The sequence below is a fragment of the Equus quagga genome, chromosome 11 (genome assembly GCF_021613505.1).
Source record: "Equus quagga isolate Etosha38 chromosome 11, UCLA_HA_Equagga_1.0, whole genome shotgun sequence".
Taxonomy (NCBI): Eukaryota; Metazoa; Chordata; class Mammalia; order Perissodactyla; family Equidae; genus Equus; species Equus quagga.
In genome coordinates, this window is record NC_060277.1 from 8,858,707 (window position 1) to 8,882,187 (window position 23,481).

Here is a 23,481-nt window from a genome sequence, read left to right on the forward strand (position 1 = left end):
AGAAAATCTTTTTTCTTTTCTTTGTAAAAAGTTGTTACTTCATAGAAATAAGGGAAGTTGTCTAAAGACTTCTCTACTTTCTCTGCTCTTCAAAAATTTGATTGCCCCTGATGATAATGCTCCTAGACATGTCTTTTTCTTACATCAATTTTTTAAAGTGTTAGAAGGAGGGGGATTTTCTTTCTAAGACTTTTGGCCCAACAGCGTTTCTTGAGCCTCAAAGAATGTCATTCACTGCAGCGGGTAGTTTAAAAATATTTACTTAAGGGTAGATAAAGAGTTCCCGCCTGCCATAATTTTCCTATGTTAAAATCCCCGCTAGGTTTGACATTTCTTTGTATTGTTCAGGACTGTTAAAAAGTAGTTACCATGAGCAGACTGGTTGATGCATGGTAATGATGAAAAGCAGGGTGTTTGGGATTCAACATGGATGGTAGAAATGCAGGATGTCAGAGAAGCCATATATTAAACAGAATTTGAATTGGAAACCGAATCCCAATCTGCCACTGGGAACATTTTGATCATTTTGATTTATTAAACTTTTATAGCAGCATTCAGATAGAGCGGAATTAAAACCCTTTAGTCTTGGATAGTTTATGGTATACCAACCACTGTGTAACTGGTATTATTTTTGAAGGTTTTCCTAGCAATCAGTGAAGAAGGAAACAAATAGGTGAGTGAGAGATTCTTTTAAAAGGAAGTTTTCCCAAATATTCTTGCATCTGACTTTAAATCTCTCTCTTTTGTTTGCATTATGTCAAGGGTAAACACACGTTTTGCAATTTCAACATACTGAGTACCTTAAAGATATGAGTTTTACTATCAAACATATTGGAAACTGATTAATACATTTCAGATTGAAATATGGCATTTATATACATGTTATAGGTTATCTTTCCTTTGTGGTGTGTGAACCTTTGCACTCAGAGGCATTTATGTCTGTATTTAGGTTTATGTGTCGGAGTTTTATGAATAAATATTAAAATTGAAATACAAATGCATTTCTGAAGCCGAACTTGCAAAACAGAACAAAATAATGCATTTCTCTACAACTATGGGGATTCTGTAACTTGGGTCTTTTAAAAATCATCTTTCAGCTGTAGCAAGCATGAATGGTCTTTTCTGAACAGTGACTCCATAGTAAAGAGAAATCAATTACTATTAGAGAGGCAGTGCAGGTTAAAGGCATTACAGGTTCGCATTTAGTTTTGCAGCCGGGAGAGGGTACTTAGCTGTGAATCAGGAATGATACAAAAGATGGATGAGACAGAGTTCAAGGAGCAGTAATGCAAGGGTCCAGGACTATCGTTCCAAGCTGTCTCCGCAGTCATGATGGATGGTTTGGTGGCAAGAAGTAATAATACCAGATGATGGAAGATGCATCTCAGCATCTTGAGCCATTGCATCCCAGCTACCTGTTTGAGTTCGGGGCATAATGATTCCTGATTTGCAACCAAATGGATTTGCTGCATTTAGCAACCCAGATTTTTGGCAGCTGTGAAGGAAGCAAGTAGCATATCAAACACTCCTGCACATTGTAAATTTAATTACCTCATATTTATGCATAGTAGTTGTTGACAGGATCTTGTAAGCTATGCTAATAATGGTAGGTAATTTGTTACCTCCAGAAATCACTTTCCATGTGTCTTCTGATCATTATCGTGAAACATGATAAATGATCTAGCCTATGAGGTATAAATGGAAATGAAATGGATAATTGGATTCTATGTCTAAATTGTGGCTGGAATAGTTGCAGCAATTATGTTTGAATTCATCTCATAAAAATGAGTTTGGCAATATATTAGTGACCTTTCCTCATCTTGAGCCTAAAGTATTATATGAAATTACTCTTAAGATGATTGTAAAAAGTTTATCACAATTATCTTTTAAAAATTCTCTAACACTCTACATTTCTCTTGTCTTGGCTTACTTGCCTGTATTTTTAAAGTCACTTGTTTATCTACAGTTGGTTTAAGCAATTGATACTGATAATCTTCTTTTGGATGCTGAAAATAAAGTGTTTTGTTGTTGCCAATGCCTTGATTGAATGACTTAGGAAGAGTGCAAGATATAATTGAAGTTGTTTTTATGAATACTTCTTATCATTAGCAGCATGTGTCTTTCTGCTGGGTGATGGAAGTGTGCCCTCTTGCTGAATGTGTGTGTTTTCTTAGATTCCGATGAGAGAATGTGTCTGAAATACCAAAACCAAATAGTTTGTTTTGAAGATTATCAGACTTTTATCCTTTCTCTCTCACTTCTCTTCAATTCGCTTTAAATAACAAAAACTATCTTATTATAAACGTAAAACTTTTATTCACTGTTTTGATTAACATTGTTGAGCACTTACTGTAAGTTAATCATTATATTTGTTGCTAATAAAAATGACTAAGACACATGATCTTTAGGGTCTTATAATTCCATATGTAGCTGTGGGAATATCTAGTGTTTAAATTATAACATGAATAATTTCTTAATCTAGTTCTTTCCTCTCCTCTAGTTTCTTTCCATAAGGATCTAAGAAGCCATTAAACCTTCTGTTTATACTTTTTCTTTCTATTTCCAGCTAAAAGTAACTGTTCCAGATTTAGTTAATCACAAGTATATGAAAATTAAAAAGTTACCTGCAAATGAGACTTTTCTTTGCAATGAAAAATGTCAATAAGCAGGGCATGTCCCAGGGATTTGTTTTTTCTTCTCAAATTTTTATGCTTGAAATTTCTTCACTTTCCATATACATTTGTAGTGAGCGTAGCTTAGCACCAACTCATAAGCTTGTTTTAGTAACTGATTGACGTAACAGGAGATAATGACCGCGGAATAGCTAGTTCTTCTTTCTAGTAAATGTGAACTTAATAAAACAGAATATAAATGTTTAGTGTAAGTTGTAATAAAAAACACCTATTTATATTACATTTACAATGTGCGAGGTGCTGTGATAGATGGCTTACATACATTATTTCTCTGGTTTCATGACAAGAACTCTTAATATCCCCATTTTATGCACAGGAACCTAAGTCTGATGGGTAATTTGCTCAGTTCAAGTAGCTCAAAGGCATTGGTCCCAGCAGGTAACTCAAGTGTGACTCCAGAGCCCACACTTCTTTCACAAAATCAGGGTCTAACACTGTGCTATACATAACCAACTAAATTGACATAGTGGCTTTAGCAAAATCCTACTTGAAGCAAGATTTAAATAAGTATCAATAAGAAACAGATTTTTGAGATTTTCCCCATAAACTTCCAGGATTCTAACTACTATGTAACTATGATTAATAAAATTTTATTGTCACTTTAGAAACAGTACATTTACTTTGAGTTGGTTGGCTACTGTTTTTAACTGTTTCCTGTCCTGACAAGTAGCATTACAGCTCTAACCTACCACTTTACAGCAGAGATTCTCAATAAAGGAGCAGGAGATATATGGCCCTTTTTAAATCAAATTTAGGGTATTTAAAAAACTGTGATCTCCATACATGGCCGTTTCCCCGATTCTGATGTACTAACAGAAGCATGTGCATGCACCCATGTACGCACAAGCACATTTGTGTCCTTAACTCTGCCTAGATTCCAGCAAGCCTGCCAGGGCTTTGTTAGAATCTAGGCAGAAGCTGGCACTGTGTGGGTTCTGCAAAGCTAAGAAACTATTTGGATATTCTTCATGCATTCTTCTTCCCCTCTTCCCTAAACATTCTTCTTGGATTTTATACCAACAATTATGAATTGCCTCTGTAGCTCCATAAAATCCTTGGAAATATTTTAAATGTCTGTAATAATATCGTAAGATTCTCTGGATTTCAAAGCTTCTCTGATTATGGAAAAAATAAATCATTCAGAATTTAGTGGTCTAGCCTCTTTCTGAAGTCAGTCCGTTAGCACTTATCCTTAATTTCATATGAATATTAACAGCTTGAGACAGCCTCCTGGACAACACTCAGTAAGGTGGATTTTTCTATGCTCCAGCCATCTTTGATCAAGTCAGTTGAAAATCTCAGACTTTCTGGCTTGTTTTTTCTTTTTTTTCTTTATTTACAGACTACCTCTATCATCTTATTATTTTCAGCTTGGTGAAATAGGATTAGAAAACTTCTAATGTATGCTCCAAAGGAAATTTTCTCCTCCACTTAATCTATTTTTATGTTCAAGGTAGGGATGTGCTCTGAGTAGCTCTTCACATTGAAAGTCAAATCACTTTTTCAAATGACTCGCTTGTAGAGTAGTTCCATTTCTGTGTCTGCTACCTGAGTCAAACTCTAGAGAGATGCTGTTAGGTGGGCTCACAGAGTTTTCCTGTGATCAGTGGCAATGCAATCAAAGTTCAAATAATGTCAAGACACTAATGACCTAAAATTGGCATGATTCCAGAGTAATGTTAAATAAGAGGAAATTAGAGGGATGCTATAGGAAATGTATGAACTTTGTAAAAATAGTATATCCTATACAGATGAATTCAAATAAGTATTTCTCAAGAACTTAGAGTTACAAAGCAGAAAAAAGTTTCCTTGATGCCTTTAGATGATGTAGTCACTTCATAATACACTTAACATACAAGGTGACTGTGGAACTCAACTCCTCCCTCCGAGATGAGCTTGACCCATCTTAAAGACAAAGATTTTAATGGACAAACTTTTGCAGATTGACATCCTCTTGTTTCTTTGAATTCAGAGATTCTCACATTTTGGAAGTCAATACCGGTGCAATGAAGCATGTAAGAGAAAAAACAGATAAGCTACTCTTTGTGAATGATTTAGGAATTTTCAAGAGAAATTTTCACCAAATTAGATTTTTGCCATAAAAACTGACTTTAAATTGCAAAGCTCAGTTAGGATGAGATTCTAATCATAATAATGGTTCTTGAGCTGTGTGTGTGGGGAGATGTGTCTGGACAGGAGTTTGGGACCAATTAAATACATAATTACCTTTCTCTTTTACTTATTTTTTAATTTCTTGTTTATAGTATAGACATACAGAAAATTGTACATTAAAAATGTAACTTCATAAATGTATAACGATGAATTTTCACAAACTGAATATATGCACAATCCACCATCAAAAAATAAAATATTACCAGCACCCCAAAATCCCCTCACTCCCTTCCCATCACTAACCCCACTCCCCCAAAACTACATACTGTCCCTGGCGTCTAACAGTAATGAATAACTTAGGGCAATGGAATTCTATAGTTGGTACTCTTTCCTCTGTCTTCCCTCTCCAACATCAAGTTTGTGAAGTTCATGCATATTGTCGCATGTAGCTGTAGATCACTTGACATCATTATTGGAAATCGTCTATCTTGTGATGGTGCTCAATTTATCCATTTTACTCATGCTAGGCATTTGATTTATTTTCACTTTGAGCTGTTTATAATGATGGTATGTGAATGTTCTGGTACCTGACTTTTGAGGAAGAGATCCTCATTTGGGGGAAGCCTGTACCTGGAAGCGGAATTGCCGGGTAATAGAGTATGCTTATATTCAGCTTTAGTAGGTACTGGCAAACAGTTTTTTGAATTTGTTGTATCAATATATATTCTGACTTGACGTGTGAAAGTTCTAGTTGTTCCATAGCCGCACAAACACTAGATATTCTCCTACCTTTTGTTTTTAATTGCCTCTTATGTCCCTTCTTTCCTTTGTTCATAAATGCATTCATTTAAAAATCGTTGATTGCCTAATATGCCAATCACTGAAGACACCAACTCAAAGACAAACAATATGAAGTTCTTGCCTTCAAGGAGCTAAGTAACTAGAGAGAGAGAAAATATAGAATAATCCATTACAAGAAAAGTTGCGTTTATTTCAGGCTGGAGAGAGTGTGCTGAGGAAGGTTTATCAGAGGCAATAATAAAAGATCTGAGATTTGAAGATGAATGGTTTTCTAAGTCTGTAACTGGTGAAAGGACACTCCAGGCAGCATCTAATGGGTAAATGTGGATGAGAAGAAGATTTGCCTGTAGAAAATACAAATTGTTACACATGAACATGTGATTGGAGTTGGAGAGTAGTAAGACATGAGGCTAGGTGGGTAAGCAGGGAACATATGAAAGAGCAATGTATTTTATGTTAAGAAGTTTGCATCTTTCATTGAAGTTTACCTTCAGCCTCTTGATGAGATAGAGCGTCCCATTTATCAGCTGTGTGATAAAATACTCCAAAACTTACTGGCATAAAACAATACCCATTTTATAATGCTCACAGATTTTGTGGGCCAGAAATTCAGAAAGGCACAGCAGGGATGTCTTTCTCTGTCACATGATGGTTGTGTCCTCAGCTGAGAATGCTCAAATTGAACAGTTGAAGGAGACTCAAACTCCTGGAGACAAGAATCATCTGGAAACTTCTTCATGCACTTGCCTGGCAGCTGGGCTGAGATTACTCCGCCACCTAATTGAACTTTAACATGATGGGTCAGGACTTCAAAGGCAAGTGTGTCAAGTTCCAGTGAAGAGAGGGGAAGACATATCGTCTTTTGTGACCCAGCTTCAGAGTCTCATATATCACTTCCTCTGTACTCTACATGTTGAGGCAGGTTCAGGCAGAGGGAGCACAGACCCAACCTGTCAATGGGGAGGGTTCTCAGAGAATTTGTGGCCATGTTTTCAAACCACCACAGTGACTATATTATTTTATGTTTTCTTTTTGGAATTTTCTGTATGTCATCCATAATATTGTGTTAGTCACGAAAGCTATCTAGTTTTTTTTTCCCCCCCTGGTCATTTTGCCTATAATATGAGTATCTCCCAATTGGCACCATGTCTTGGAAAGCACAGGCTTGACCATTGACCTGGTCCTCACCACCTAATTGACATTGATTTTATAAAGAGAAGAACATAAATTTATAATCAGTAAAGTATCTATTTAACATGTTTTGCATTTATATATTAAAATAAAATAAATTTTGAAACAAGATAAAAAATATCCAGCTACCAATTAGTGCCTTAACATTTTACACTTATCATTATGCCTTATGGGAATAATATGTGTGCTGTACCTCTGTGATTAATTTCCAAAATAACTTTCTTGACCTTTTCGCAATGTCAGACTCTTAATTGAAAACTTAGACATAGATATAGGCTTATACTTATACTTGAAAATATATTTGAAAATATAAGTGTAAGGCTTTGGAACAAGAAATGGTACTCTCTTCTCCTCTTTGTATCACTTAAAATGGTAGGCTTTCCTACCCAAGTTTTATTCATCACAAGTCCACTGATGGAGGTACTGTTTACAAAATTCTTCAGTGGCCATGAAAATGTCTGCACGTTTTACTTATGTTTTCTTTTCCCCTAGAAAATTTTCACTTGATCTGGCTAAAGTGGGAAAGTTTGAAGTTTGCAAAAGAATACATGAACAGTCCGGGTCAGTTGCTGTTTCATGCGCTTATTTTTAAAAGGTATGATGTTTATCAGAGTAGAATAGAGAGGTTTCTTGTCACTTAGTAGCAGTAACTGTGAAAGGAGGATTTAATAGCGTTACTTATGGTCTTGACACCCTTTATTTTACTATTCTGGAAACTTTCCCTTGCTGTGTACTGAGTGGCACAACTAGGACTGCCTTCCAATATTTTGTGGTGTAGATGATGTAATTTATTTTGATATTCTGAAGGTCTAGCTGTCCCTTTATGGTGTGGAAGTGGGTGTGGTCGAAGGCAATGGAAATAAAAGTTCTCTTGCTGGCTGAGCTGTCACACTTGTGTAAAATGTTCTTGAGCAAGTACCCGTTTACATGGTTAAGTATCTTTAAAGTGTCACTGTCTTGTTATTTCATCTGATAGGTCTGGAATTATTCTTGTCTGCCTCCTGTTTCCATCTGATTATAAAACTAGGTGTGGTGACTTTATTTTTGATGGCACTTTGACTATTGGGGACAGGTATTTTGGCCCCTAAAGGAATGCTAATGGAACTGGATGAGTAAAATGATTATTCAGAAGTCCTTGTAATTGTGGCGACCACATTGATGGCTCTATTTTTATGGCATTGTCTTTTTTTCTTCATTATGCCTGTACACTCTCGAGTTACCCATAAAAATCTACTTTTCTTAGTTCAAGGACTTAAATGGAAGTGCACAGAAATCTGTCCTCTGGTCCCTTGTTCAAATATCCTGAGTCTTTTATTTAGTTTCTATCAGGAATAGTTGATGTGAAGTCATTGACCGCTTCTGCTGATCTCATTCCACATTAAAAGTTCTCTATCTCCTGATTTAATCAAGGGCATCTAATCCAGTAGGACACATAATTGTTTTTTGTTTTGTTTAATCTAAAAATTGAGGAAATGTTCTCTAATTGCTAATTTATATCATGTGTGCTTTGAAATGAATATATATTGGGACTCTCCACATTACAAAACTGAGTTGGATCTGTATAGGCTAATGACACAGTTTCTTTGCTATAAGATTTTAAAAATTTCTGAAGGTTCATGCTTTTTGAACTGAAAAATGTCCTAAAATTACGACTACTCTGGAGTTAGTATTGCATACATAGAGCCTATTATCTAGAGGAGTTCTCTATATGATTGAAGACGTGTTCGATTGTTTTTGCTATGTCATCATAAATTCTCTTTCATAAAAAAACTAAATACCATATCACTTGTATACGTAGAGGAATATGACTGGCTAAAAGATGGCTGCTCTGTCCCCTGCAGTCATGTACCAATAACAGGTAAATAATAATTCTCCTGATTAACTTGAGGTAAACAGAGTCTTGAATTTTACCTGCCTGGGAGTCAGCCATTGAGTGGAGAGAGCGGGTAGTAGCTCCTGATTCCATGAATGCACTGAGTCATTACGTTGAAAAAATGGCCATCTGTTGTGGCTACATATGCATACAAGCTCCTGCGTCATTTTGAATTGATTTGGAATAATCACAAAGTACATATTCATAAAGAACATATGCTTATTACGAGTCAACACAACAAAGTATTTAGACCCCAGGATCAAGCTGGCAAACTTGGATTGTGTTTGGTTTCAATTAAATGTTGGGAAATTCTTCAAATTGCATAGTTTTAAAATTCCTTAAGATTTGGATTTTTTTAATGTTCTTATATTTTACATGTGGAAGACTCAGAATATTTTTAAATAATATTTTTTCTTGCTTATGTTATACATATTACATATAATGTACATATATATGTGTATATATAGATAGCTAGATAGATAAATATAGAGAGAGCGAGGTATGATAATCTCATTATAGAGATTTTGCAGTGGAGTGTTTTTCTTTTAATTACTATCTCTTGGTTTACTGGAGTCAGCTATTGTATCTTAATACATATTAATATAAAATGAATATATGGTGTTACTGCAACTCCCTTGGGCCGTAACCTAGAATGGAACAGTAGCCTGTATAACCGAGGCATATTAAACATGTTACTGGTGCATACATTGTCATTGCCAGACTCAGTTCCCCACCTTTCTTCTACCATTTTTTTATATTCTCCTCCCTCAGACAGGTGACTGCTGGGATGGGGAGGCGATTATCTGTTTATGGTCCTAGACTTGAGGGAGCCAAACAAAGAGTTGAAGGCTTTCCTGGTTTAACTACTGACCTGATTGTTATTCTTGGAATCAACTGGATGTTCTTTCCTTGAAATGCATGAATAGTTTGAGCTCTGATCGAGCTCAAATGAGGGATTAAACAGCCATAAGAAAAATTTTCTGTGTTAGCTTATGACTCAGTCAAAGGGATCCATAATTTTCATCGTAACGTATGTGGTTTGCTGCCATATGAATTGTGGTACTGATAGAGGTCTTTGTAAAGTTGTTGAATTATTGCAATAATTCAAAATTCTGAACCAATTTATTGCATAGCTGTTAGTGAGGCAGAGTGTAGTTTTTAGACAAAATGAGACAGAAATTTGTAGTTTTCTCATAGTTAGATTATATAGGCTAAAAAGCAAATAAACTTCCTTTTTGAAAATCTCTTCACCTTTTCATATACTCCAAATATGAAGGCTAACCTTGTTTTTAGTTTCTGCTGACAGATCTAAAACAGTGTGCTGCTGCTGTGCCTTTTTATTTCAGCAGGTAATAAAGTTATTGCTGTGGTGTTTTCAAATCAAGATGAATAAAATGCCATGGTAATGCGTAGGATATAAACTTCAATATGCAAAATTTGCAGTTTCGTTGCTGAAATGATTCTTCTTATTTCAGCACTTTAGGCCACAGGAAAGAGCCGTGTCATTGAGATTAAATACTGTAATTCCACAGGTCTTGCAGTTAAAAAAAGTGAATCTCTACTACACAGGGATTAAAAGACAAAGTAAGCTGTTTAATATGAAGAGTGGCATATTTAGCATCAGAATTTTCTCCTGCCCCAATTAAATTTTTGTTCAAGAAACTCAAGTTATTGGTATTTATTCTAGTATTAGTGCAATTGTATATTTTGATAATATTCTTGATCGGTAATGTGTATTCAAGTTTATATATATGTGTACTTTTTATTCACATAGAAATTCCTTTTTTAAAAAAATATTTAATTGATCTGATTTGACTAAAAGACAAAAGAGAATTGTTATATAGGTTTGTAGCTGTGCTTTTTTACAAGCTGTATAAATCATTTGATGCCACTTGGTCACTAAGCAATTGCTTAGAAAGTATTCTTTTGTTCCAGTCAACTAACTTCTTTAATTAAATAGTAACATTTTGTAGGTGCTGTGTATCAATGTCAGAGCAAATGGCTAGCTCCATGGTTGAAAGCATGAGGTGGTAAATCTTGCATTTTAAGGACTTAATTTCAGCATCTGAAAATAAATAAATAAATAGACAAAACTTTACTATTGCTGTCTCCAAATGACGGTTCTTACATTTTCTTGTGTGGCATAGGTAGAATTATGTAGGTCATGTTTTCTTAGAGTGGCATGGGTAACTTTTTGTGGGGGGGGGGGGGATTGTTGAGGCAGTCATTTACACTAATACAATATTATTGAACTTTGTCAGGCACTGTAACAAACGCTGAGAATGCACTGATGAGACATTTTGTGAGTGCGTTACAAATTTTGCTGGAAAACAGAGACAAAAGAAAAGGCAAAGCCACTCCTGGTCTCACAGTTCCCTAATCGCTGCTGTTAGCTTTTTGGTGCATTTCCTTCTGGTGGTTCTTGTTGGTTTTGTTTTTGCTTTCCCTAGGGATGCACTTTTACCTTTTAATTTTTTAATTTAATTTAATTTAATTTTGAGGAAGATTAGCCCTGAGCTAACTGCTGCCAATCCTCCTCTTTTTGCTGTGGAAGACTGGCCCTGAGTGCTAACCTCCATGCCCATCTTCCTCTACCACACTTTTTAAAATGAAAGCTGCAATAATCTTAAACTTTCAAATGTGCCCTGATGTTTGTTGTATAATTTTCACAACTTGAGTTCTTGAAGTTTGTGTATAATTATTTTGAATAGATACACCATAAAGTGCATCACCATTTTCCTATTGTTGAACATTTTGATTGTTTAATTTTTTGCACTTCTGAACAAAAATTATCTCCTTATAAGTAAATTCCTAGAAGTGGGATTATTTCGGTTTTGAACACATTTTTATTTCTTGATATATATTGATGGATTGTTTTCCAAAAACGTTATTGGTTCACTTCCTATGAGCAGACTGCGTACTCAAATGCCCATTTGACTGTACCTCATTGGCCGTGGTCAAGCCTGTGTGAATGTGGATAAAGATCACCTGTTCAGGGTTTGTAGCCTCTTCCTCAAAATTCTGCTCCAATACTTTTATGAGAAGTGGAATTGTAAGTGATGTAATTTTGGGTGAGCATAAGCCCAGGATTGCTGAAGAAAAATTATTTTTAACATGGTTGTGGTGTTTCTCCAAAGGAGCCTCTTGGTGTTTTGAACTGGAGAATTCTTCACTGTGTGGGATGACCTGTGCATTTTAGGATCTTAAGTACTCCTGGGCCCAGCCCAGTGAAAGCCAGTAGCATTCCTCAGTCATAAGAACAACTGCCCTCAGTGGAGAACAACTGGGAGGGGGCGAAGAAACTATTGTTTAGCTGGATATAATTAATGCTGATAAAAATATGTAGTATAAACAAACATATTTCATTAAATGAGGGTTTTGTTATTCAATTGCAGTTTTGTTTTTGTTTTTGTTTTTTTTTTTACCTACTTCCAGCTGTGGAATCATGTATGCTTATTTCATGGTTCTCAGAGTTTTTTGAGTGAAATATTCTGAGCTGGGGTAGTGGGGCACAGTGCACTTTCCAGAGACAACCATGACTATATGCTAACACCCGTCTAGCATTCCATGGAGCTGATACTAGGTAACAATTACTCCTTTTGATCGATACTTGGTCTAGGTGCTGGCATAGGAGCCTTGGGTTCGACAAAATCCAAACTTTGTGGTGTCTTATCATTAACTTTAGCTGACCAGTTCAAGCTTGTGAGCCACCTGAATGATAGGATTCGAAAAAGCTATCTACCGACTGGATTGTTGGATTTAAAAAGGAATTTTAGTATATTAAATTTAAAAATTCTTTGACTTAAAACAGTCTGTCAATGCACAAATGTGTGAACATAATTAAAATAGTAATTTATCTGAAAGATAATTTATAGAATTTACTGACTGCCTCATTGATATGAGCAAAAATTATGAGATAGTAGCTAGACAGAGGGAAGGGAGAGGTATTCGATGCCTATGGAATTTGTTAGGACTGGAAATCTGAAATATCAGAAAAATAGAGTGAAAAATCATGAAAGAACTATTATTCTTTTAATAAATATATTTGCATTACAGTTTATAAGATGTGGGTGCAAGAGAAACCTTGTTAAATAAGTCTAAAAATTTTCAAGTGTGTACTTCATGTTTTAACATGTAAGGAAAAGTGAAACAAATTACCTTGTCATACATGCGATATTAAATGTCCAAAGAAAATGCTTCTAGTTATCTATAACCTGCTTTCTGTTTCTTATGGGAGGAAAAGCCATCTCCCTATTCATCAGTGTTACTGTTTCAATTTTCTTGAAACCCTCAAGTACCGTTAAACTATACTGTTATCCTTTTGAGGCGTAATTTAAAATCATTTAAAATTATTATAGGGCAGCTGATAAATAAATACTTGCATCATTTGGTACACTGAGGTCATTCTTCCAGCTTTCAGTCTCTACTGTCTACTCCCCTTTACTTCAGCTTTCAATAGGTGATGAGGAAGAAAATTAAACATGAAGCATGAAGTAGAGAATCTTCTTTTTTAACTGAAACTGGATCAAAATTTTAATGATGGAAACAATAAATAAAATGCTGATTTTGAGGTGATCCATTCATTTAAGTAAAAAAATAAAAAATAAGAAAATATCTATCTCTAAGGCAAATATTCTAATAGAGATTTTCACAGGAGTTTAGATATGGCAAGGGAGCATTGACTACTGTAGACATTTGAGTACTAATTTGCATCATCTCTATTTTCGTTTCATTTTGCAAAAAATAAATAGAAGAAAGAAGACAATGTAGATAAATTATTAGCTCTTTGATAATTTCCGCTGCTCTGAATCTTGCTAGGAAACTTGCTGAGAAGTATTTTCTGCTCACAAGCTTCCTACCAACTGGAGAAAAGGTGGAGCTGAGATGTCTCCCAGGTGGAAGAATGAGATCACGGTCTGTGTCTGTGGGAGGCTGAAAAATGGTCCCTAAGATTTCAGGTCCTAATGCCTGGAACCCATGACTGTCACCTTCTCTGGAAAATGGTCTTTGTGGGGTGATTTTTAGGGGTCTTGAGATGGGGAGAGCATCTTGGATTATCCATGTGGGCCCTGGATGCAATTGCAAGTGTCCTTATAAGTAGAGGGCAGAGGGAGATTTGACTACAGATAGAAGAGGAGAAGGCAGTGTGAGCAATGAGGTAGAGATTGCAGTGATGTGGCCAGAAGCCAAGGAAGATTGGCAGCCAGCAGATGTTGGAAAAGCAAAGAACTGATTCTCCCCTAGAACTTTTGGAGGAATGGGCTGCTGCCTTGATTTCAACCCAGTGATGCTGATTTTCAACATCTGGCCTCTAGAACTTTGACGGAATAAATATGTGTTGTCTTAAGCCACAAAGTTTGTGGTAATTTGTTACAGCAGCCATAGGAGACAAAAGTAATATCATTGCCTGCTTCTCTAGTGGGGAGGTTGATCTCGAGATACTTTGTGTCAAAGACTCTTTGACAAACACATAAAACAATTTGGAAGGAGCTGGGATCGAGTTGCATTTAGTTTGTTTAGGTGGAAAGCTGAATGTAGCAGTGTCATTACCTTGATGTTTTCTTTGTTAACTGACTTCTCTGGCTTTGTGGCTTCTATTTCTGATTTTGCATTTTATTAATTAACTGAATTTTAATAAATGACACATATGTTTGTAGAAAAGCAGTGTAACAGGAATAGTTGGGTGAGAATATGCTTTCGTAATGGCTTATCTTGATTTCAAGACACTTGAAAATTATTTGAAATAAAAAGCAAATAAAGCAATGTGAATGTATAATTGCAATTTTATAATAAGTTTAGCTCTAGAATAATGAATGTAAGTCATTAATTGAAAGTTAATTGGTAACATTGGCAAAGTTTATCTTGTACTTTGGGGATTGTACGCTTCAGTTGATACCTAGTGTACAACCGGGATTTATTCGCACCACACCTCTGAGTCTGAGAGTGTATTAAGTTATGAAGAATATTAATATTGCTGCAAAACAATTACTTGTTCATTTGCTAACTGATTAAAATTCATGCATAATTTATTGAAATGAATAGAGATTTTATAAATAAGCCTCCTTGTTCTCAAGGGCCTAAAAACAAAATACATATGCTAATATGAGGCTACTTTTTACCTCCAACATAAAAAATTTAATACGTAGTGATATATTAGTCTCATTAATGGTAGATTTCACTTCTTCTAATCATGCTGTTTATCAAGATATATGCTTCTGAGCCTCTCTGAACGTTGGCATGGCTGCAGATTTGAGCTATGGCTTTGGTTCCTGGGCTGCCCCTCTTGTTCGCTTGACCACAGCAAGTGAGATGTGAGGCTGCTCGGAGTGGAGTGGCGCCCTTCTCTGGACTGAAAACCTCATGGCATCAAGCTCGTACATGAAACACTGGTGTTGAATATTAATTTTCAGTTTTAAAATTTGTGTGCTTTCTGGCAAAAACAAAACAAAATAGATCAAAAGTGGGGCTTGTTGACATATTTAGAAATGTAAAGTCTTTTAAAATTCTGAAAATAATGCCTAGTTTACCAATGAAGAAATTGTAACACCAAGGAAAGTTTACCTGGCTATCAGCATATGCATTTTTTGAAACCAAATCTCCTGACTTCAAATTTCATTTTCTTTTACATGTCATATCCTTAAGAATAGAAATGAAATAAAAAACACCATGCTTTACTTTTTCACTTGTTTCTAATACTACATTTTGCTGTAGTTCCCACCCCTTTCTCCCTCCCATCTTTTGCTCTCTTCTTGGGTTTTCTCTTCATTTTCTGTGGCAATGATATGCAGAGTTTGATGGGTAAGATTTAGCCTTCACTAATATGGGCTTTTAGGTCAGGTTTCAGAATACCTATAAATTTATAGATTAACCAAGTTTTGTTATTTATAATTCATTTGACAAATTGTTCCATCATGTTAAATATCAGACCTCTTCAGAGTATTGTTCAGCTATAATGTGAGGCATCGCTGCTCTAGGCGAGAACCCCAGTAAGCTGTGAATTTAGCAACATTTCCTACTTAAATTAGTCAGTATATGAGCCATCTGGAATGAAAACAAACATTGCACATCTGAGGCAACTCAGTTTATTCGCGAAATACAGACTGCTTCTTAAAATATGTTCAGCATTTAGATAGTCTAGGAAGACATTTGCATTTTTTCTATCATGCTCATTTCTCTATTCAGTTTCATTTTAGTTTAAGGTTTAAAAAATATATGTACTTTCTCTTTTCCTCTGTCTACCTAAACTTTTGTAAACTTGGAATATAAAAGATGTTAGGCTAGTTGGTGAAATTTCATGCTATGAAATGTCTAATTCTGTTTTTCTTTAGCTGATAAATGAAAATTCTAAACTATTTTTGGTTTTATTTTAGCGTTTTCTTCTTGAGTGGCTTCTCAAGTGAAGTCAGTTGTGGCATTTGAAATACTTCACCCTCTACACAATTTGACTATAAATTGTTGAAACAATTTTCAAACTATAAGGAACAGATTTTGTAGTTAAAGTTTATAAATCAGGTGTTAAGAACTACTTTTCAAAAGAAATAGGAATAATCACAAACAAACAGTTTATATAGCACACATTATCTTATTCAAGCTTAGTTTTGTTTTCACTTTAAACATGAGCATAGGGAAACACAAGTTCATACGATTCTACCAATAGCTGGTGTGAAAGCTATTGCCATAATGAGCTCTGATTAATGATGGGAATAACTTATATTCTTCAAATGATTTTGGAGAGAAAAATAGTGTTACTCACTAGATACTCTCCCCCCATCTGTTATTCTTTATCACAGTATGTGGTTTTTTTTTAAATATAACTCTCAATTTAAAATAATGAATTTGTTGATTTATGGTTCCTGTGTCTCCCTTGCCATATTAAATGAATACTCAATGTGTAGAACAGCCTAGCCATTAGTAGTCACTCAATACATATTTGTCACATGAACTTTGGAGGAAAATTCTTGAAAATGACTTTAGCGTGTAGAGATCTCGGCCAGCTCGGCTCATCCCTTATGGCAGAGATATTTGTAACTCAGGGGTACATAATGTGGAAACTATACTTTGAAACAATCAAGGTTTAAGAGCGAATCCTGGGCTACAATGGAGAACCTTTGCTTCATTTAAACCTATATCAGAAGGTAAAACCTATCTATGGGGTTTTTTGCATTGTTTCTTATGACAAGCATGCATTATCATTAAAAGAGAGAATCCAGTTTGAAAGCTATTGGCTGTCTGTTCTTACCTCCCCTGTGTCTGCATCTTCTCCACTCTATCCCTACCTGGGGTGAGGCTGAAGGGGGGATTGTCGAGTTGCATCTAATAGTTTTTCTTTATATAATTTACTTTGACTCTAAAAAAAAAACCTTTTAAAACAATTTTTGGGCAGTTATCACTTTATTAAAGATTAACACTCTCCTTTAAAGTCTGTTGGCTTCCCAGAGAAGTGTTCTTGTAGATGTTCAAACAACACTCCACCTGATCACAATGTACCAATTAGAACTTTTTCACGACACAGCCTTGCCTGTGGACAGACCATATGGACAGAGCTAGAGCTGTGGAGTCCTTCATAAAGCCCAGGATCAAATTTCAGCTACAGTGTTGTTAAGGAGGAAAAAAGGGCTCTGATTCATCATTCATCATTCCCATAAGTTCAAATATTGAAATAATGTTTCCCAAAATTTCTTTCAAGCAAAATATCTAAGCTATCTAAAATTAAATTGCTGCACACCTTTGATATTTGAGTTTAATATTTGATGCATTGCCTTCTCACATGCCACTCCCAAAAGCCAATGATACATCATGATTTGCGATTTTGCCTTGGTGAAAATGTCAACTTCCTATTCCCAGAGGTGGGTGTATGGAAACAAGTCAGCACCTGGCATCAACTTCGGAGTTCTGCTTTGCTGTGCCTTCCTCCTTATCTCATCTGCAGGAAGTCTGCAGAAGTAAAAAGCAAAGCAAAAGCAAAAACACCAGTTGGCCATCTTTCATGAATGAAATAAGGAGTTACAGCAATATTCATCAATTTGAAGATTTGTAGAGGTCTTAGGACCTCAAGGATGTCAAAGATCAACTGTACTCTTGTTAATAGCTATCCATGTCTAAATATTTTCTCATTATTTCCTTTGGTTACTGTTCCTGCACAAGTTTATCTCCTGGAGAGGCAGGTTTTAAATAAAAGAAATCTGTGGTAAAAGGGTCATATCCCATCTGGGAAAGTGTTTGCTCTTTAAAAGTACAGTTGTCAGACCACTCATGTCCTACTTTTCTTTTAAGTATTTATTATGTACTCCTAAATAAATTATTCATTAAACTTTTAGGCTTTGAGAGACATTAATGTATCTATGTACTATAGTCTTTTGGATTTTTAACTAATTAGATTGCACATTCGTCTCTCCTAGAACCGCCAAGACCCATTGCTCCTCCCCAGCTGCTCGGTGTGGGGCCTACATATTTGCTGATTCAGCTGAATGCCAACTCCATCATTGGCGATGGTCCCATTATCCTGAAAGAAGTGGAGTACCGAATGACGTCAGGATCCTGGACAGAAACCCATGCAGTCAATGCTCCCACTTATAAATTATGGCATTTGGATCCGGATACTGAATATGAGATCCGTGTTCTACTTACAAGACCTGGTGAAGGTGGAACAGGGCTCCCAGGACCTCCGCTAATCACCAGAACCAAATGTGCAGGTAAGACTGGCTAGCAGGCTGCTCTGCCTGGTGAAGGAATCTAGTATAAGATGTACAATATACACACAATTCTAAAAGTTCTAATTTTTGCTACATGATACATTCACACTATTCCAAGAGTTCCAGTGAATTTGGTAAGTCATAGCCTTGATTATGTCATAATTTAACTCATTTAAGAGCCATGTGACTGTTTTTCCATTATTGTTCAGTATTATTATGAGTCCATATCTTTTCTCTCATGGTAATTTTGCTCAGCTTGCTTGTACTAAGTGCAAAATCTCTGAGAGATGCAGGTGAAAGGATTATTGAGGGAGAAAAACCTTGTAGTTCAAGCAAATTCTGAATACCTTTCTGCTACGTGGAAATTGTCTTCCTTGATAATTTTGTTCTAGTCAGTGCAGAGGCCGTATCTGATAATATAGACGAGAAAAGTTACCCTGGAGCAAGCCTCTATGAGATAACTCATCTGTCAGAAAATCCTGTTGTTGGAGAGTAAATGAGCAGCTTGACAGCCAGCTGTAGAGGACGAGAGGCTTTCCTATGTTTTTAAGCCTTGTTACTGCCCTCCCCATGCTGGACACAGAGGGGTGAAAATAATAGTATCTGGAAAAATCACAAAAAAAGAATAAAAAGTGAAATAAAATGTGCTATATAAACATACATCCTAGTTCCTTATTGTACTCTGCTGTCATAATGGGAGAAATTGTTAGCTATTTGTTAAAAGCCACTGACCAGTTATTAGAGTGCTTTTTTTTTAGTGCACTGTTTATTTTAGTATTGAAAATAGTTTAATTTTTAGTTTAGTTGAAAGAGACATTTTCTTATCCATCAAGCGTTATGTTGAAATATCTGCAGAGCTAGCACATGGCTCTGTGCATCTTGAACATTTAATGACGTACGTTCTGAAAATTGAAAACTAAGACTGTGGGGATCATTGAAAATGTAAATGCCTATAAATGTCTTCAGTTTCTTGAACATCTCTTTAGCATATATAATATTCTGGGGCTATCCACCAAGAGTTCTGATCTAAAATCAAAGCACAACCTATTCAATTACCAGATACACTATAATCCTTAAATATTTTTAAGTCCAGCTCAATTTTTAGATATATCAAGTGCGCCTATTGAAAGATGTTCACTAGGAAGTCTAACCGCTCGCTCGGTCGTCTAAGACTTAGACAGCAGAGAGTGTACTGATTTGATTGGTGTCGTGCATTGATCCTATGGCTGAAAAGCACTCTAACCTAGAAGGCATTGGGTAAATTTCCACAACTCAGCTAATTCACAGTTTGCTTTTTAAATTTTCTGTACTGCTGAGTCCTTTCCTTTTAGGTAATGTGACAAATTATTCTTACTGGAGTAGATGAACTTTCTGAGGGAGAAACAAGTTAACTCCACAGCTTCAACGAGTCAAAGAAATAATTTAAAGCAGAGACAGTGTAGAAACTGGAAGTCGCTCACTCTGTCTTCCAAAATTAATATCCCCTGCTAACAGAAAAAGGTGGTCAGTGAGTCTGTTTTACTGGGGATATTGCTGACATATGTTTTCGAATAAATTTAGCTTTCTTTCTATATTTAATCTTTATAAGGTATAAGCAAATTAAAATGACACATGGTAATTTACTGTTCCAGTGGTCTTCCTCCTGACTTCCCAAAAAGGTGCTCAAATTTTTATTTTTTTCCTAGTGAGGAAGGTTGGCCCTGAACTATCATCTGTGCCAATCTTCCTCTATTTTGCATGTGGGATGCTGCCCCACCATGGCTTGATGAGTGATGTGTAGGTCTGCGCCCAGGATCTGAACCTGTGAACCCCAGGCTGCTGAAGCAGAACTTGTGAAGTTAACCACTGTGCCACCAGGCCGGTCCCCAAACTTTATTCTTTTAAATATCTCATCTTCCTTTTTTTTTTTTGAGGAAGATTAGCCCTGAGCTAACTACTGCCAATCCTCCTCTTTTTGCTGAGGAAGCCTGACCCTGAGCTAACATCTGTGCCCATCTTCCTCTACTTTATATGTGGGATGCCTACCACAGCATGGCTTGCCAAGCGATGCCATGTCTGCGCCTGGGATCCAAACCGGTGAACCCCAGGCCGCTGAGAAGCAGAACGTGCCAACTTAACCGCTGTGCCACCGGGCCAGCCCCTACCTTTTTATTTTTCAGTTTCATCAGAATAGACCATTTAAAGTTAGCAGTCCCAAACAATGTATTCTTAATAGAATGTAATTTTTGTTTAACCTAGGAATTATGTGAAATTGGTTATTGGTGTGAGGCCCAATGGAGATCTGAAGTGAATGAGATTGTGTTTTAAAGCTAGTTATGCTATATTAAGTGGACGAAAACAACATGTTAATGAGCATTGATTTATCCCCCTCAAATGCTTGAGTTCTGAATGTATATTGAACTGCAGTAAGTAAAGATATGACTATAAAGTGCTTTGAGGTATTTTATTTTGAGAATAGCCTTATCTGTGTGGGAGGGGCTAGAGTAAAAATAACTTACACTCATAGCTGCTTTCAAATTTATAATGTCTTGACATTTTGGAATTATGTTGGTCTTTTTTTCTGATTCTTTATTTGAGACACATTTAATTTGTGGGCTCTGTGGCATAAAATGCTGTGAGGTTCACTCGTAGCTTTACTTCCAGCTGTAGAAAGTTTATTTGTTTCTAAAATTATCTTTCATGTGTCGTCTTTGTCACATATGTTTATTAATTTATTAATGTTCTCATAAGGTGTGTTGGGTGGGGGTTTTTGTGGTAAAACAAAAGTGCTTATAGACTAAATTTTTAAGTACATTGTTGATTTAAGAGAAACTGTGGTTATTGTTTTATTATTTATTTATATTGTATTTATTTTTAATCAATCTCTGAAAAGCAGAAGTTGACTGTGAGATCCTTCAGCCTTTACCAGCACATTCCTGGGCTCAGCCTGAGGTCCTCTAACAGCAAAGTAGCACACAACTTAATGCTAGCTATGATGTTAGCTGATATTTAGTACAGATTTCAAAAGCCTAATAATTCTTCATATTCTGGGGAAATGACTTCTTTGAGACCCCACACATGACCTTGGGAGAAGCTCCCATGTAACTGTGTTAAGTTGTGCAAGCTCTGCATACTGGTTTTACAGGTGGCACTGAATACCAGTTCCATACAAAGACTGGGAGAATGCCACGCCGTGGTTGTAGTGTTTTACAGTTAATACCGTCAGACTGAATGAATGTTGATTATTTTGAAATAGCTATTTTAATACACCCTGCATGTTACACCACCAGAGGAACGATTTTTGACTACTAAGTGCCAATCAAAGAGTAAATCAGTATTCACTGTGTTAAAAATTTCGTCTTAATGGATTTAAGCCTTTGAAATCCTTTTTTTTTTGAGGGAGATTAGCCCTGAGCTAACATCCGCCGCCAGTCCTCCTCTTTTTGCTGAGGAACACTATCCCTGAGCTAACATCTGTGCCCATCTTCCTCTACTTTATGTCTGGGACACCTGCCACAGCATGGCTTACCAAGTAGTGTGTAGGTCCACACCCGGGATCCCAACCAGCGAACCCCGGGCCACCTAGACAGAGCACACAAACTTAACCACGATGCCACTGAGCAGTCCCCAAACCTTTGACATTTTATTTCTGGCAATAGTAAACTGTTTTCTTGGTGGAAATCTGTCAATAAATAATTTTACAGCAAGTCAATTAAATGGCTTTTCTTATGTGTATTAAGAGTAAATTTCACATTTTCAAATGCAAATGTAGATTTTCATAGTTAAGTATTGATTAATACTGCTTTATAATCAGCATATGAAGTGGATCTATCTTGATATTTTATTTTCACAACAATTCTGTGAGTTAGATGTATTCTTATCCCAGTTTTATAGCTGGTGAATCTAAGACTCAGGAAACACAAAACAGTGACTTATCTAGTATCAGACAGATGGCCAGCGGGGGCTCATACCCATTGTCTGGTGCTTGAAAAGCGTGAATTATAACCCCTCTTTCTCCCACTATAGGTGATGTTTTTTCCCTTTTATAGTAGTATAGCATGAATAAATGAAAATACAATAGGTAAAATCGGGGAGGGTTGTTCATTTTTAAACGTAGTATCTGCACGGCTAACTTACTTCCTGAGAAAACATGGCTTCATATTTACCAGTTCACTTTTATTGAGAGCACAATTGATTAGTGTGCTTAACCCTCAAATATATGCTGTGTCTTAAGTATTTTAAACAATTGAAGAAGTATAAAAACAAGTTTCACTTTATTCTTTTTGAAAATGCCCTGCCTCGTTGCCAGAGCTATTTTTTTCTTTTCTTTCTAAAGTACATTAAAATCGCTTGGTAAATATAGTTACCTGCTTCAGGGTCTCCGAAGTCAGGAAAGATGGTAATTACAGCCTCTGGTGGCTGTGGCCACCTACGCTTGCCTCATGCTTCTCTGTGCACCTGAGGGGTATGATTATTTCACTGTTAGCTTAAGCCTGACCCATGTTATTGTTCACATAATGCTTCTTCAGGCATTTTATAAATTTTAAAAAAGGTGTAAATGTGAAGTTCTCTTAAATTGGAAGTAATTCAAAAACTCCACTGAACAGTCAAAGAAAGTCTACTTGTTTTTTTCCATGTGTCTGTTTCCTCTGGGTATACCATCTGGTGTAGAAGCTAAGAAAATAGTTTCTCTTTCTCTTATTAAATGGAAATAAAATATGCCATCATCAGAAATTGCCTGCATTGCATGCTTTGGCAATTGCATGTTAAAATTGCTCTTTTAAATTGCCTTCTGCTTCTGGGTAACCCATCATGGCACTGCTTTATGATTAACTGACATTTTAGCAGCATCTCCCTCATAGGGAAGGTCAAGAGTTCAGGGTGTCCAGAACATAATATATTTACACAGTTGGAAAAACTACTCTCTGCTCTTATATTGAAGTTCAATGCTCTTGGCAGTTTTCAGTGAAACTTGTAGATCTATGAAGCAGTGAAAAGGAGACTGTCTTATTTTAAACGTAGACATTTACTAAAAGTGCATTTTTTCTCTCCTAAATCCAAAATGGAAGGAAAAAACCAAAACAAAACAGTACTCAGGCACGTACCAGAAACCACAAGGTAAGGAATTAAATTTTGCCTT

General features: G+C 36.1%; 1 protein-coding gene across 2 annotated transcripts in view; it reads left to right on the top strand.

Annotated features, from left to right (window-relative positions):
- PTPRK (protein tyrosine phosphatase receptor type K) overlaps positions 1-23,481 on the top strand; it is a 505,438-nt gene that overhangs the window by 286,816 nt on the left and 195,141 nt on the right. For both annotated transcript variants that reach the window (XM_046675015.1, XM_046675016.1), the window contains exon 7: positions 18,069-18,362. In XM_046675015.1, the coding sequence (XP_046530971.1) occupies positions 18,069-18,362 (294 nt within the window). The remainder of the gene's footprint in view (positions 1-18,068; positions 18,363-23,481) is intronic.